Source organism: Nerophis lumbriciformis, linkage group LG06 (assembly GCF_033978685.3).
Source record: "Nerophis lumbriciformis linkage group LG06, RoL_Nlum_v2.1, whole genome shotgun sequence".
NCBI classification, from domain to species: domain Eukaryota; kingdom Metazoa; phylum Chordata; class Actinopteri; order Syngnathiformes; family Syngnathidae; genus Nerophis; species Nerophis lumbriciformis.
The window spans coordinates 30,434,586-30,452,054 of NC_084553.2; the positions used below are offsets into that span (position 1 = coordinate 30,434,586).

The 17,469-nt window shown below is 41.3% G+C and overlaps 1 protein-coding gene across 2 annotated transcripts in view; it reads left to right on the plus strand.

Annotated features, from left to right (window-relative positions):
* Nucleotides 1-12,245, plus strand: part of aldh1a2 (aldehyde dehydrogenase 1 family, member A2) — a 43,326-nt gene extending 31,081 nt beyond the window's left edge. For both annotated transcript variants that reach the window (XM_061964090.1, XM_061964089.1), the window contains exons 8-13: nt 4,260-4,362; nt 5,166-5,350; nt 5,433-5,597; nt 7,044-7,201; nt 11,298-11,372; nt 11,535-12,245. In XM_061964090.1, the coding sequence (XP_061820074.1) occupies nt 4,260-4,362; nt 5,166-5,350; nt 5,433-5,597; nt 7,044-7,201; nt 11,298-11,372; nt 11,535-11,607 (759 nt within the window). In that variant the 3' untranslated portion in view covers nt 11,608-12,245. The remainder of the gene's footprint in view (nt 1-4,259; nt 4,363-5,165; nt 5,351-5,432; nt 5,598-7,043; nt 7,202-11,297; nt 11,373-11,534) is intronic.
* The last annotated feature ends 5,224 nt before the right edge of the window (nt 12,246-17,469 follow it).

Consider the following 17,469-nt stretch of genomic DNA (forward strand, 5'->3'; position numbering starts at 1 on the left):
TGCACATGTGCACATATTTGCTCTGTCAAGAGTATACAAACATCTGTTTAAAAACACTGGCCCTCCTTTGTTAACCCTTTACTGTTCAGCCACACACTACTGTAGTTATACATGACTGGAAAGCAGCTCATGGGAAACTAAATAATTGAGTGCATACCATGTTAGGGGATGGATCCAACTGCATTCTTTGCAGCAGATTCCTCTTCTACAGACCATTAATAAATATCTGCTGTTTCTACTGCACTCTAACCCCTATGATAAAAGCTTTTACAGTAAACCAAACACAGAATGTACACTGCTCGCTTGTATTTCACAAACCCCTTTGCCAAATGAGGCATGTCATGTTTGGATTAGTTTTGTGCTTTATACAGCCTGTTTTGACTTGGGTGCTGTGCACAGGTATGCGTTATTGGCATCTTTGTGATAAGCCTCCATCTTGGACCAAACAAACACAGGGCACTAACTAAAGTGTGGAGCTCAGCGAAATGCAGCAAGGTGTGCCATGACATCAACTAATGACTTAATCTCAGCTGTACTCAATATGGCCCTGATGGCAACGTGATTATGCAACATTAAAATGCTGAGCGTAGAAAACAACAAATATTGTGATGAAAACATGCATGGTTTATTGGAGCCAGAGGAAAGTAGAGATGTCCGATCCTAAACGGATTGCCTTTTTTAACTGATCGGCTGAAGAGCTGCTAAGCCAAGCTGATCTTTACCGCAGCGGTTTCCCAGTGTTTACATGACTAAAGATTGTCCATCCATCCATCCATTTTCCATTTTCTACGGCTTGTCGCTCTTGGGATCGCAGGGGGGCATGGACTCCAGGAGGGTGCGTGTCTTGCTAGAACACCGGCTCGAATTTGAGAGCAAGCTGCAAGGAAGGCATCATTTTTCTACAGTGCCAAAGAGACTTTAATGCTTCTAGAATACTAATCCTCACCAGCATGGCGGAAAATGAGTAACATTATCACTAAAGGACTAGAGGAAAAGGAATGGCTATAATGATGCTACACACACACTCACCAAACACGACAAAACAAGAAGCTAACCGCTAATGCTTCAATGTAAAATAGCGGTGATGGATCCAGATGTCGTACTATCGATACGAAAGTGATTAGAAAGATGTGATTGTTGTTAGTGTTATTACAAAAATATTTTTGGGGGGGTGTTTTTGTTATTGTTTACAAACTCAAGGAGTAAGTCTCTGGCATTACTCCTTCAGTTTTAGGCCAAAACCCAAATTATTTAAATGGGACCCGCTAGTAGTTTTTACTTTTGTTGAGTTAATGTACACTAGGTTATTTAGTAAAAAAAAAAAAATGCTACATAAAATTCAATTCCCTAAATTTGATTTAAAACAATACTAAAAATTCTAAATTTAATAAGACAAGCTTCATAAAAATGTGTTATCGTGTTTTCTTTAGTTACTTGATATAAAATATTTTTAGTTCTATAATCTATTGTCAAAACATCGAATGGGGACTCGAAATCTGCTCGAGATCGGAGGCCAAAAACGGGACTCCCCAACAGTAAAGTCATGGCATAATTCAAGTGCACAACCATTCATCTAATTAATTTAGCTGCCAATCATTAAATTCAGCTAGTTTTCCACTTCAAGTATTTACGAACAATGGCCAAATCCATGTTTACCTATTGTTTTGCAAGGGCGATATAGTGTGTTTTCCCTCTCACGCGATCTTGCATAACTGCCTCTAGTAAGAAAACATTTTTTCAGTTTTTTAATCAACGCGCCTTGATTGAACATTTCCCTGGTGAGTGGTCCGCATGCTTTTTTTCCTACCGGTTTTCCTGTTGTTTCCTTGTGATCTGGAGTCAATTAGAGTGGAAAAGAGCCAATGCTGTCAGAAGCTGCCCGTGCCCAGACAGTGAGTCACCGCAAAGTAGTAGCAAGGATATCAGAGGGAGAGCAGCATCTTCTTGCTGAGTGGAAATCGGTGCTGTGGCTGCAGGTGCATTTTAGCTTTGGACTCCTCCCTGCGGTGACTCACGTGAGGCTGTGACTCCTCATGGGCGAGTCTGGCGGTTCAGCAGGCTTTGTTTACCTCTTATTGAGGACATACTAACCTCCCCTCAGCCAGGATCAAAGACAGGTGATTCCAAGGCAAATGTGCTGTTTGATTACTCCTGCGGTGCCGGGCCAACACAGCACACTCGACTGTTGAGGAACCATAGTGAGAATGTCTTTTGCTGGCAGAGATGCAAAGCAAAGATTTTTCATATAAGTGTTGCCTTGGATCTCATTAAATTGTGCAGGTGTACCTAATGAAAGGTAGTTTGGATGGAAGCAGCAATAAACTATTATGACTGTTAAAACTTCAGTTTATTTTAAAGTGGGAGGCACCAGAAGACTTCAAAAACAAAAAAATACTTAACTTATTTTTGAAACCTATGTATGTTAGTGTATGTCACTGGTTCAAAAAAATAAAATAAACATTAGAAGACCACCATCAACTAACAAACATTAATGTGTTTAATTTTTTTTTTTTTAATCTAAATTTTTCACAACTTTTCACGGGGCGGTATAGCTTGGTTGGTAGAGTGGCCGTGCCAGCAACTTGAGGGTTCCAGGTTTGATCCCCGCTTCCGCCATCCTAGTCACTGCCGTTGTGTCCTTGGGCAAGACACTTTACCCACCTGCACAAACGCTAGTGATCAGACAAGCAAAGTGATTGAAAATGGAGGCAAAAATGTAGTGGAAACAAAAATAAAAGCACTGAAGAGGAAATAAAACAAAATACCAAAAACGAAGAATAAATGCTATGAGAGATCATGACACATTTAACATGACGCCTACAGTGGTACATCAATCTAAGAATGTTTTGAGATAAAAGTTGTCTCTCGACTAGCTGTTATGCTTTAAGTTGTGAGCAATTTTTTTTTACAGCTGTTCCTGTTCTCATGACAGCTGAATCCAAAAACTAAATTTGTAGCATAACATTACAGTATGTTGTTACTGATTTCCTGTGCATGCATGTGTTAGTGCATACAAGGTGCTAATGAGCTAACTTCAGTTATGTCAGATGCAAAATGAATATATTTTAGTAGGGCTGTCAAAAATAAGTAGTTAACTCAAGCGATTAATCAAATAAAAACCCCATAACCATTTCTATACGCAGATTAATCATCCAGTTTATTTTGACTGTACATGCTCCTTTACCTTACCCGCAGATGGTTACCTGAAAGGCGGCGTGAATTGTTATAGTCAGTGATCAGGTCAATGTATACGTCACTGCAAAGATGAGTGAGGAGACTCCGACTCTGGCAAACGTGCATTCAAGTATAACATTTGTATAGTGTTCTTGTATGACGTTCTCATCCATCAATCCATTTTCTACCGCTTGTCCTTTCTGGGGCTGTGGTGGGGTTGGAACCTATCCCAGCTGCACTTGGGCGGAAGACAGGGTACACCCTGGACAAGTCGACACCTCATCAGAGGGCCAACACAGATAGACAACATTCACACTCACATTCACACACTAGGGCCAATTAAGTGTTGCCAGTCAGCCTATCCCCAGGTGCAGTCACAGGGAGAACATGCATACTCCATTCTTAACAAAAAATGTCATTTGTGTCCAAATATTGGGCCCTTTTTTTAAGTTAATTTAAATTATGCAAGCGTTTAATAACCTGTGATTATTCATGATTAATCCTAATTTTAAAATTTGATTAACCGGATTTAAAAAAAAAATCATTTGACAGCACTAACTTTTAGTTCCTATGGTAAGGGAGTTAACAGAATATAGTGTTAGCACAAAGTACTCTCCAAAAAATCTGTTTTTCAGGGAGTGGGGCGGCTCCAGGCGTATTATATTCTCTGAGGGAAGGCTCACTGGGCCACACTATGAAAAGCTCTGTTCTAGAGTAAATTAATACATTTCAACGACCAACCCCCAACATCAGTTTCATGTTCGTCTGCTTTATCATAAACCGCTTTCAAGTTGTGTGCCAATATTGGATGAAAAAAAGGAACATATGATACCTTTATAGTAAGGAGTAAAGTACTAACTAGAATGATGACAAAGAAAACCTCCCTACCGATACATGAGAACTTCACTTCTCTTTTTTCACAAGCTGCTACCCACACATGTGCTCACTTCCTCCTCCTGTGTCACACATCACAAAGGTGGTGCAAGTTTGTTATCCATCCCATGGAGCTATTTAGTGACTCCTGATCTTGAAATGCAGGGCCTTTATCATTAAATTAAACTTCAAATGTTTTTTTTTCTGGCTAGGTTGGAAAGCTGATCCAAGAAGCTGCTGGAAAGAGTAACCTAAAGAGAGTGACGCTGGAGCTGGGAGGCAAGAATCCGAACATCATATTCGCAGATGCGGATTGTAAGTTCACAAGTATTACATCATCAGAAGCTTTGAATTGGCTGTATGTATGACATTGACAGCCACCAGTCCAGGGTGCTCACCTATGACCATGAAAAGGATAAGTGGTGCAAAATGAATGAATGCCAAGGAATTTAATGTTGCAAAACAGGTTAAAATGCAGATAGATCAATATTTTGGAACCATTGTCCAAGAATGTAAGGGTCCAGTCTATCAATTCTAGCTAGTTTTACAAAGTAGTTTGCAAACTAACAAGCAGGCGGAAAAACAAACAAATACAGAGCATGTCTATTTCACTTTTGTTCAAGAATGTTCTCTTTTTTGCTGTTTATGAGTCATGGAAATTGATTTCTTCACCCCAAAAATGGTATGATTATTTTCTATAAACAGAAAGTTGTGTTAAAACATTATCACGTCTATGCTCTACCATATGAATATACAGGAAAAAAAATCCTAACAACATACAGTAGTTGTCGACAACCTGTGGATGGATGGCATTCATATAGATTTAAAGTAGCTCACCAAACTAGGCGAGCTGAAGCGTTAAAATGCTTTCAACAGCCTTGGAAGATCTCCCTGAGGTCCGTAAATCAGGAAAGTGGACTCTGACTCACTTGGGTGCTTTGGCTACAGACCCATAAATCACGAGGGTCTATTAACTCTTTGTGTGCAACAGCAGGGTCTTTGTCTCTCTGGCACAGGATAGCTCCAATAAATATTTGGGCAAAACATGTAACAAAACACAGCATAAAGAATTGGACACGATCATACCTTTGAATCAACTCCTATTTACATTTCCTTAGTGGACCTAGCTGTAGAACAAGCCCACCAGGGCGTGTTCTTCAATGCGGGCCAGTGTTGCACCGCAGGCTCGCGCATCTTTGTGGAGGAACCCATCTATGAGGAGTTTGTCAGGAGGAGCGTGGAGCGAGCCAAGAGGAGGACCGTGGGCAGCCCGTTTGATCCTACTGCTGAGCAGGGTCCACAGGTGAGAGGGTAAATCAACTATTTCTCCTGCTTCTTTTGAAAACAATCTTCCTCACCCCGTGTTGTATTCTTCCCTGCTACAGATCAGTCGGGAGCAGCAGAACCGTGTGCTGGAGTTCATCCAGAGTGGCATCAGTGAAGGTGCCAAGCTGGAGTGTGGTGGCAAAGCTCTGGGCTTGAAGGGTTTCTACATTGAGCCCACCGTGTTCTCCAACGTTCGGGACGACATGTGCATTGCCAAAGAAGAGGTAAAAATACTGTGTAGGCATATCCTGTAATAATTAGGGATAGGCGATATGGCCTTTAAAATCTATATCACAATATATATGGCAGCTTCTTGCAATAACAATATATATCACAATATATCATTTGGGCAAATAAATAACTATGTTTCCATGCACTAAATTAGTCTGATTTCTCAAATAGTTAGTTTTTTGGTATTTTCACACTTACGTGTGAAGACCGAGTGTCCATGCACTTTCTCTAATGCGACTATTGGTCATACGCTGTGTGCCTCTCGTACACTGGGGGGGCACTTATTTAATTTTAGCGCGGTTAAATTAATTCCTTTTCCGGTTGACCTATGACGTCACACTAGCCACCTTGATTTTAGTGATGTCCGCTGTAATATTGGCATATTACAAATAGCAGGTTTCTAATAGCCCGCTGATGTTAAATAGCAGACAGCATCTACAAAGGAGCTTGGATTGCGCTGAATTAAGCCAGAATTTTACATTTCCTTAGCTACCTTCTTAAATAAATCTCTGTTGCTTTTATCTACCATTGATGCACTTCAACATGTTCTGTTCTTTTAATATGTGAAGCAAATAATAAATATTCCTTCACGACAAATGCTGCTATGTTTTTATTGAATGGTATCCGCTTCCGGGCTATATGCCACACGTTGAGACGGGTGCATGCACTATACAAAGTGTTCTTTCTGGCCGCACATTTCCCCTTAGAGAGCTCTAGTTTCCAATCGCGTTATCTAGGTGTGTTATTCCAATTTTACAAAAACCAAACACGATTGGATTAAGGTGTTTCCATGAAGGAGGCATATTTAGAGCCAAACTATTTGAGAAATCAGACTAACTTAGTGCATGGACACCTACTGAATGATCATTTCAAAACAAGTTTAAAAGGCTCCCAATTTTGCCCTAGCATCATTTCCAATTGTATTATTTTCTCAAAACTATTATCAATCTACTTTTTTATTTACTGTTAACATCTCGTTACTTTCTGGGGTTTCATGGTTCTGTCTACAATACGATAAATGTCGAATACCAAGTAGTTACAGAGGCTGTATTGGTCATACCAATATTTGTTCTTCAAATTTTCAAGATTATTGAATTATTCTATTTTTGATCACAATTATAATCAGACAAAACATTGTGGTTGACAATGTATTTATTGTGAATAATACAATAAAATATTCAGATGTAATAATCCAAACATATTAGTAGCAGCTAAGTTCAAATGTTCTAAGTGAGTTCCATTAAGGGTGAATGAGTTCTTTTTTGGCCCACCCTTCCACAAAGTTTCGTGGAAAACGTTTAAGTCGTTTTTGCGTGATCCTGCTACCAGACAACCAAACAACGACAAAAACATCACTTCCTTGGCAAAGTGTTGAATCCCGTCCATCAACATGAAACTTTCTGAATGAGCCATGTGTATGTTCTGAAAATGCTTTGCAGATTTTTGGACCAGTACAGCAGATAATGAAGTTCAAAACGATGGAGGAAGTGATCGAAAGGGCCAACAACACAGACTACGGTTTGGTTGCTGCAGTGTTCACCAATGACATCAACAAAGCCATGACCATATCCACAGCCATGCAGGCTGGCACTGTCTGGTAAGTTTTCAACTTTTCGAAGTATCTGCCCTTTGCACACTTGGCACACGCTAACTGTAAACTGGCGTGGTGCCATTTCACTATCATTACAAAGGAAATGTTTCCCTTCCATGGTTTTCCCTTTTTCTGCCCCCGAGCGCATACATTCTAGATGTAACAACAACACAACTCCACATGTAAATCGACACCCTAATTAAATTATGTGTAATGAAACAGCTATAAATTGTTACTTCTTGCATTCACCTCTCATTGTTTAGTTGTTCTTACATAATTATTTGCAGATGCCTCTGGCTCAGCTTAGATTTCTGGCTAGCCTACATTATGAGCCAAACATTTTTCATTACTTAGTATAGTGGACTTTTTAACTTGTCCATCATTCCTGATATTCCAACATACTTTCTGATACCGTATATCGATCAGGCTTCAGTTCATTCAGTTAGTAAAAAGGTTCCATGTTGTCCTATTTTTCAACCATTCTAGTCTAAACAGTTCCACAATAATGTCTTGAATGTGTGTCCTTCAAAATGGATATTAGCCTGTTTAAAAATGTTTTTAGCAAAGCCCTACAGAAAATGTTTATTATTGCATCTGCAACTTTGATGTTGTTGAGCGTTGTTTGGGCATTGTTTCAATTTGTACGATTCGGATTCCTCATTTTAATTATAGTGCACAACGATTATAGATTTCCGATTTCTCACCTATCAATTGTTGTAATTTTAATATAAAAGTTGAAAAGTTGCTTTCCACATGAGTATACTTTCACAAATGTTTTACATTATTAAACCTCATAATAAAACATTTACGCATACCCTGCTCTTTATGTGTTAGAAACAAGGACGTTCCGGTCAGGTTTTTTCTGCTGTTGATTCTGAATATTCTTGAGGGAAATCGGCCAAGACTAATCACATGTATTAACAGTCATTTTTAAAATGTATTTATGGTGAATGCTATTCGCAGTGTAACCAGGCCTGCCCCAGGCTAATTGAGGCTCCAAGCAGAATTTAATTCTCCATTTCAAAATGTCACACTTTTATTGATGTGAAACCATCTTTGTACTTTTTTAATGAAACTGAAATTTAATTTGATGAATGTTTTGTATTAAAGCAAATTAATTGGAAATACATTATTCAATAATGCATTTTTTTTAGTAACATAATCTTTATAAAACTTCCAAATTCAACTACAACTAGGATTTGAACCCAGTACCTCTGCCTTACAAAACAAGGACTAATGCTTATACTGCAATACTAATGTCTAGTCTAGTCTAGATCTGACCAATCTGAGTCCAAGACTAGATCTAACTAATCTGAGTCTTATTAGTCTAAGACTAGATCTAACTAATCTGAGTTTTAAGAGTCTAAGACTAGATCTGACCAATCTGAGTCTACAACTAGAGCCGTCCAATCTAGATCTAAGACTAGATCCGACCAAATTGAGTCCAAGACTAGATCTGACCAATCTGACTTTTAGGCTCAATCCAAATTCTCCCTGTTTTCCCTTTTTCTTAATCCTCCTCCTTGGCTTTAGCATCTAATGCCATGGCGAAGTGATGAAAATACGCTCCTAGGAATTCGGACGTTGCTCAAGTTTTGCTACGTCAGCAACCATCTGCGTTTTCTGACATTGATGTAAGGCAGATGCAACAAATATTTGTTTACTTTTAAGATGCCGTCGAACAGGATGTTCGGCTTTGCTGAGGGAGAAATAGGACACCACTTGATTGACGTGAACGCGCAAAACCAAGGGTGACGGGCTTAAACAAGGAGAAGGGGAGTATTCGGATTGCGTCTAAGTCTAGATCTGACCCATCTAAGTCTAAGGCTCAATTCGAATTCCCCCTCCTCCCCTTCCCTATTCTACTTGACCCTCGCCCTTGGCTCTCGCATCTAGTGCATGGCAAAGTACTGCAAATACGCCCCTATGCATACGGACGTCGCTGTGTCATCAACCCTCGCCGTTTGCCAGCAGTGATGTAAGGCAGATGCAACAAATGTTTGTTTACTTTGAAGATGCGGTCAAACGCGATGTTTGGCTTTTTTGGCGAAATATGCAAGTACTGGCGCATCAGCTTGCGGTACGTAAAATGTGTTTTATTCTGTATTTGTGTTTGAAGCCAATATTTACGTGCAGTAGCAAAGGTTTGAAGTCATACTAAATGAAAATCATTAATTATGCTTATTAACTACATGTATTCACTTCTCTGGGTTTCTGGTCTGCTATCTTTTTCCTTGCACTCCATAGTGTAGAGATGTCTGCGAGCTCACTTCCCTTCGAGTGAGGTACTTAGCACTTCTCCATATCTGATGGATAATTCGAACACCTCTTGATTGACGAGAACGCGCAAAACCACGGAGTGAGGGCAAAAACTAGGGGGAGAAGAGGGTTATTCAAATTGAATCTAAGAGTAGCTCTGGACAGTCTAAGTGTATGAGCATGAACTGATGAAGCCTGCTTGGATGACAGACGAAACATCTTCAAAGACAAACCGAACAGTCCATTGCGATCGATTGAATGTCCTGACAACACATTCACCTGCATGAATGAGAACATCCATAGACAAGGACCTATGTTGTGCACCACAGTAGCCAGTGTGCCTGAACGAGATACTTTGCCATTATATTCCTTTCAATGACAGAGCAGGAGTTTGCGGTAACATTTCATACTAAGTACCCTGTCATTCATTAATAAACATTTTATATGCATTTTTTTTATGCAAAACACACTGTTCTGTATATAGGTTGGGGCGACCCGGACTGTGATCATATAATGATAGTATACAACCCTTGGTATCAACACAACACTTATCAATTCATAGATCCATCCGTTTTCCCTCTTGCTGTGTGCCTGACAATGGCCGCTAAACAGCAACAGAGTAGAGCAACAGTTGTTGCATTATCCTCTCTCTAGACTCTTATTTGTATACTTTTTAATTTCCTGTTAATAGCTGCTTGTTTTCTGCTCGAACACAGTTCCATCTACACTTCTTAAACTATAGCACCTATTTAGATTTAACATTTAGGTTTAAATTTAACATATAGCGCTCACATTTAGTTTTAAGATTTACATGTATTATTTAGATTCAACATTTAAGTTTAGATTTACGATTTAACCTTTATATTAAGATTTAACATTTAGGTTTAGATTTAACATTTAGAGCTCCCATTAAAACTTAAATTTAAGATTTAGATTTAACATTTAGGTTTAGATTTATAATTTAGATTTAACATTTAGATATAACATTTATATGTAGATTCAACATTTGGGTTTAGATTTAACATTTAGATTTAGATTCAACATTTAGGTTTGAGTCAACATTTAGGTTTGGATTTGACATTAAATTCATATTTAAGATTTACTGTAGGTTCACTTATCACATTTATATTTAAGATTTACAAAACCCAAAACCAGTGAACTTGGGACATTGTGTAAATCGTAAATAAAAACAGAATAGAATGATTTGAAAATCCTTTTCAACTTATATTCAGTTGAATAGACTGCAAAAACAAGATATTTAATGTTCAAACTGAGAAACACATTTTTTTTGTGCAAATAATCATTAAATCAGAATTTAATGGCAGCAACACATTGCAAAAAAGTTGGCACAGGGGCATTTTACCACTGTGTTACATGGCCTTTCCTTTTAACAACACTCAGTAAACGTTTGGGAACTGAGGAGACCAATTTTTTAAGCTTTTCAGGTGGAATTATTTCCCATTCTTGCTTGATGTGCAGCTTAAGTTGTTCAACAGTCCGGGGTCTCTGTTGTGGCATTTTAGGCTTCATAATGCACCAAACATTTTCAATGGGAGACAGGTCTGGAATCAAGTCTCATTCCGAAGCCTTTTTAATTTGTGAATAGTTCCACGTTGTCTTTTCCCAGATGGCTGATGTTAAGCAACTCCCAATCTGCAACTGACTACTTTCAGCTGTGTTTGTTAAATACTAATGGGATTATGTTATCAAATCCAGAGGGTGGCTAAAATAGCAACAGCGATGGTGATGATATGTTTCTTACATCCATCTTTGTTGCTATGATGTTCCGCTTTGGCCAAAATTCCACGCCGTGAGGGTAATGAATGTTTTGTGTACTTTTTAGGATAAACTGCTTCAACGCTCTCAGCACACAGTGTCCATTTGGAGGATATAAAATGTCTGGCAACGGACGTGAATTGTGAGTATGATTCGCGATGAACTGTCCGCTGAGTGTACACAATGAAGCACGACATCACTAATACTGACTTTTTTAGAGCATATTACAATATTCCTATGCCAAGAATCTCTCACACTTTAAAGCACAAGACCCATATTGCAACAATGTAATTCATGTGTGCAGGGGCGAGAGTGGACTGAAGGAGTACTCGGAGGTGAAGACCATCACCATGAAAATGGTCAGCAAGAACTCTTAAGGCATCCTCTCATTTTGGGAGGCAGCCTCTTCCTCAGTACTGATCGGTGGCGAAACCAAGCAACTCTTGGTGGTGGCGACAGGCCACACATGCCCTGAGTGACAACCACTGAACCATCCCACTGTACCTAACGCCACTAAAGCACTCACAAGACAACCCAAATGACCAACCAGGCTACACCCGCGTCAACAACACCAAACTTAGCGTGAAAATGCTGCTGCCAGACTCCGTTGCCGCACTTGCAATGCACCATTTATTCGCCGCCCGTGTCGGTGGCTGTCACCACACCTCACATTGTGTCATTGCTTTTGGTCCAGCCACTAGAATTTATGCAATTAGCCTCAGTTATGAATGGATGAGATGTTAAATTCCCAATTTCAGTTGATTTCTAATTGTCTTTATTTTAACTTGACTTAACACTGTATGTCAACCTTTGACTGATGTATTACGAGACGATTTGAACCTCGTCACAACTTTACTAAAAGAGGGCTTAGATGTATTTGAAATGTTATGTATCTGATTGTATTGATGTCCATCTATGTTATGTTTATACAGCCATATGCTAAAAATTTACAAAACCACCATAGTTTTTTTTTTCTTTTTCAGTAAAGAAAAAAAAAGAGCTTTTTCTTGTTAAATGTTTGTATGTGTCATTATTCTTGAACAACAACAACAATATTAGGGGGGACTCTTTTCCAGAAAGCTTAGGACCGAGGGGCCGGACCTCTCCTTTCACTACTAGTCTTATTTTGTATACACTGGAGAGTGTCATCTACAGTACACATTCTATTTTGGTATATTTATTTTGTCAGAGTTACAGGAACGTTTTTTTTTTTTGTTTTGATTGAAACTTTTATTAGTAGATTGCACAGTGAAGTACAATTGACCACTAAATGGTAACACCCGAATAAGTTTTTGAACTTGTTTAAGTCGGGGTCCACTTAAATTGATTCATGATACAGATATATACTATTTTCATAATACAGTCATCACACAAGATAATCATCACAGTATATAAATTGAATTATTTACATTATTTACAATCCGGGGTGTGGGATATGGGGGGGGGGGGGGGGGTTAAGTTTGGTTGGTATCAACACTTGAGTCATCAACAATTGCATCATCAGAGAAATTTACATTGGAACAGTGTAGGTCTGACGTGCTGCTGATTTTAAGGATCTTCTACAAAAATGTGAGTCTCTAGCAAATTTTTTGAACTGTACTCGTAGGACACCAGTTGAATAACCCATCCATCCATCCATCCATTTTCTACCGCTTGTCCCTTTTTGGGGTCGCGGGGGGTGCTGGAGCCTATCTCAGCTGCATTAACCCAAGTGATGAAAAAGAGAAGACCTAAAACAGAACCTTGAGGAACACTACGAGTGTAACTTCAGAAGTTTAACAAATGACTTCTGACTGCATCTGAAGTAAACAAGCCAAATCACATTAGTAAATATAAATAACAAAAAGGAGAGGATTTAAAGGGGTGCCTTGAGGAACGCCTCAGTTATGTAAAGCACCAGTTTAGACCCCGGTGTTCTGTGTTTGCTAGCAAGGTTAAAATGTAAACGCAAGGATCAGTGTTCCAAGTTTCTCTATACAACAGGAGCACTCATGTTTTCAGGAATTTTGTTTCAAAATGATTTGCCTCCCAAGTTTTGAGCTGAACTCAGGCTGGTGTGGTGTCATTCCCTTGCTGCCAGGTGATTAGCCCTGTCTTAATGTTACATTGATCATTGTATTCATCAAGCACCTTGGACCAGGACTACAAAGATTTGTCCATTTTAAACTTTAATGTAATACATGTTTTCAATTGAAACCTAAAATAGCAATTGCAACTTCCTGAGAAGAATTCATGTGAATGCTCAGAAATGTTGGAATGACAAAAACAAGATATGAGCTTGTTATTACTATCATGGTCTTTTTCCTCCATGGGGGCGGCCATCACAGAAATGTTCATGTGTTTCCATCACCCACTCTTTTGTCATTTGCATGACGATTCTGAATCGCCTACCTTTGTGGTCTAATTGTTTAACAGTGCGCTACACATTCTGAAAAATAATTACTTAAACATTGAAAAAAAAACCATGAAAAGTTAAGGTAAGGTCTATTCAGGTGTACTGGAGAGGGGGCTACGCCGGATAGTCGAACCTCGGATTCAGGAGGAACAGTGTGGTTTTCGTCTTGGTCGTGGAACTGTGGACCAGCTCTATACTCTCGGCAGGGTCCTTGAGGGTGCATGGGAGTTTGCCCAACCAGTCTACATGTGCTTTGTGGACTTGGAGAAGGCATTCGACCGTGTTCCTCGGGAAGTCCTGTAGGGAGTGCTCAGAGAGTATGGGGTATCGGACTGTCTGATTGTGGCGGTCCGCTCCCTGTATGATCAGTGTCAGAGCTTGGTCCGCATTGCCGGCAGTAAGTCGGACTCGTTTCCAGTGAGGGTTGGACTCCGCCAAGGCTGCCCTTTGTCACCGATTCTGTTCATAACTTTTATGGACAGAATTTCTAGGCGCAGTCAGGGCGTTGAGGGGATCCGGTTTGGTGGCTGCAGGATTAGATCTCTGCTTTTTGCAGATGATGTGGTCCTGATGGCTTCATCTGGCCAAGATCTTCAGCTCTCACTGGGTCGGTTCGCAGTCGAGTGTGAAGCGACTGGGATGGGAATCGGCACCTCCAAGACCGAGTCCATGGTTCTCGCCCGGAAAAGGGTGGAGTGCCATCTCCGGGTTGGTTTAGGAGTTCAAGTACCTCAGAGTTTTGTTCACGAGTGAGGGAAGAGTGGATCGTGAGATCGAAAGGCGGATCGGTGCGGCATCTTCAGTAATGCGGACGCTGTATCGATCCGTTGTGGTGAAGAAGGAGCTGAGCCGGAAGGCAAAGCTCTCAATTTACCGGTCGATCTACGTTCCCATCCTCACCTATGGTCATGAGCTTTGGGTTATGACCGAAAGGACAAGATCACGGGTACAAGCGGCCGAAATGAGTTTCCTCCACCAGGTGGCGGGGCTCTCCCTTAGAGATAGGGTGAGAAGCTCTGCCATCCGGGAGGAGCTCAAAGTAAAGCCGCTGCTCCTCCATATCGAGAGGAGCCAGATGAGATGGTTCGGGCATCTGGTCAGGATGCCACCCGAACGCCCCCCTAGGGAGGTGTTTCGGGCACGTCCGACCGGTAGGAGGCCACGGGGAAGACCCAGGACACGTTGGAAAGACTATCTCTCTCGGCTGGCCTGGGAACGCCTTGGGATCCCCCGGGAGGAGCTGGGCAAAGTGGCTGGGGAGAGGGAAGTCTGGGCTTCCCTGCTTAGGCTGCTGCTCCCGCGACCCGACCTCGGATAAGCGGAAGAAGATGGATGGATGGATGGATGGAAAAGTTAAAAAAATAGCAAACAGGTGTAATTCAATGGGTAAAAGTAAAACTTGTTGACGCTAATAACACAAAGCTGACATGCACACTATTATTATTTTTAATTTATTGTAGTGGTTTGAAACGTGAAAAATATCAAAATGGCCCTCGCACCCTTTGATTTTTCAGTCAGTCTGTGGCCCTCAGGGTAAAAAAGCGCTACTACTACTACTTTCGCCATTTTTTAACATAACTTAAGTCCTGAACTTCCTTAATATAAAAGATTAGAGAATGGAAAATAAGAGCTGCATGTAGTTAGAATGTCTGCCTCACAGACAGTAGGTTCTGGGTCTCAAACTTTCCTGATATTTTTCTGTTCAGAGTTTGGATCTTCTCCCCCTGCTTGTGTGGGTTTACTCTGGGTGCTGGGTCCTCTTCCACAGTCCAAAAACATGCATGGTAGGTTAATTGGAGACCAGAATGTACACCGAATCTCACCCAAAGTCAGCTGTAATAGGCTGCAGCTCACCTGCGACCCTAATGAGGACAAGCACTAGAACATTTTTATACATTGAAATATAATATTGTATCTGTAGGATGACTATCAATTTCCTCAATACCAATATTCCTTACCGATACCGATATCTCTTATTGGTACTACATCTAATCTGGTGTAGGGGTGGCGATATGGCCAAAATTCTATATCCTGCAATAACGATATGTATCACAATATATTATTTTGGTAAGTAAATGATCATAGAAGCATTTCAAAATGGGTTACAAAGGCTACTAATTTGGCTGCTGACATATTAATTTCCTACTACTGGCTCTGATTAAAATCATTTGTGTTTGTCCAAGGACTTATTTCCTGAGTTTGTAAATAATAAAACAAACAAACAAAGGAATTTTTGATAATGATAGATATGGATCTAACCACTGTATAGCAGATAATTGTTACTGTTGTTATTTGTATCGATCTATCTTCTTTGGTTCAAGAGCTCTAGCTTGCAGTTAGCGTTTAGCTCCTCATACCGTGTGTAGTGTAGCATGTTTAGCTATTTCTCGTCCTTTGGGGATGACACTTGTAAGGTCTTCTCCATCACCTACAGACCCGGCTCCCGCAACGCCATGGGGCGGCATGGCGTGGTGGGTAGAAACTTGAGGGTTGCAGGTTCATTCCCGCCTCTTGCCATCCAAATCACTGCCGTTGTGTCCTTGGGCAGGACACTTCATCCTTGCCCCCAGTGCCGCTCACACTGGTGAATAAATGAGGGGTGGTGGTCGGAGGGGCCGCAGGCGCAAACAGGCAGCCACGCTTCCATCAGTCTACCCAAGGCAGCTGTGGCTACAAATGTAGCTTACCACCAGCAGGTGTGAATGAATGATGGGTTCTCACTTCTCTGTGATGCGCTTTTAGTGTATAGAAAAGCGCTATATAAAATGTAATCCATTATTATTATTATAACACCAAACCAGATGCTCTCTCAAGAATCTACGGCCCTACTACAGAGAACGGCACTCCTGAGACCATCATACTTGTGGCCCAGGTGGTGGAAGCACTCCAGTAGGAGGTGGAGAGAAGGGTGTCCAACGCAGCCGCTAATTCTCAGGTGCCCAAGAACTGCCCTGCAGATAAATTGTTTGTTCCTGCGGAGCTAAAGTCCAAAGTCCTTCAGTGCAAACACGCCTCTAAGGTCTCCTGCCATCTCAGTGTTAGGCCCACACTGTTCATCATTGCCCAGAGGTTCTAGAGGCCCTCGATGACCCCAATGTCAATGAGTTTGTCCCATCGCCCATAAGCATACCTACTGTGTCTTCTTCCCAATCTTCCACAACCTTGTTCCCACATTGGCTTGGACTTCATCACGGGCTTTCCCGTATCCCGTGGCAACAGCTTAATTCTCAATGAGGTTGGCTGGTTTTCTAAGATGGCTCACGTCATCGCCACTATCCCACTTGCTGTCAACTATGGGGACAGTCCAGTTGCTGGTGAGGCATGTCTCCCGCATCCATGGCATTCCTTTGGACTTGGTTTCCGACAGCGGGCCCCAGTTCGTGTCCTAGATCTGGAAGGCGTTTTGCAGAGCACTGGGAGCATCTAGGAGCCTCTCGTCAAGATGTCACCCCCAGACCAATGGCCAGAAGGAGCGGGCAAATCATAACCTGTAAGCAGCTCTGTATAATCCATCCATTCATCCTTCCATTTTCTTCCGCTTATCCAAGGTCGGGTCGCGGGGGCAGCAGCCTAAGCAGAGAAGCCCAGACTTCCCTCTCCCCAGTCACTTTGTCCAGCTCCTCCCGGGGGATCCCAAGGCGTTCCCAGGCCAGCCGGGAGACATAGTCTTCCCAACGTGTCCTGGGTCTTTCCCGTGGCCTCTTATCGGTCGGACGTGCCCTAAACACCTTCCTAGGCAGGCGTTAGGGTGACATGCCCGAACCACCTCACCTGGCTCCTCTCGATGTGGAGGGGAAGCGGCTTTACTTTGAGCTCCTCCCGGATGACAGAGCTTCTCATCCTA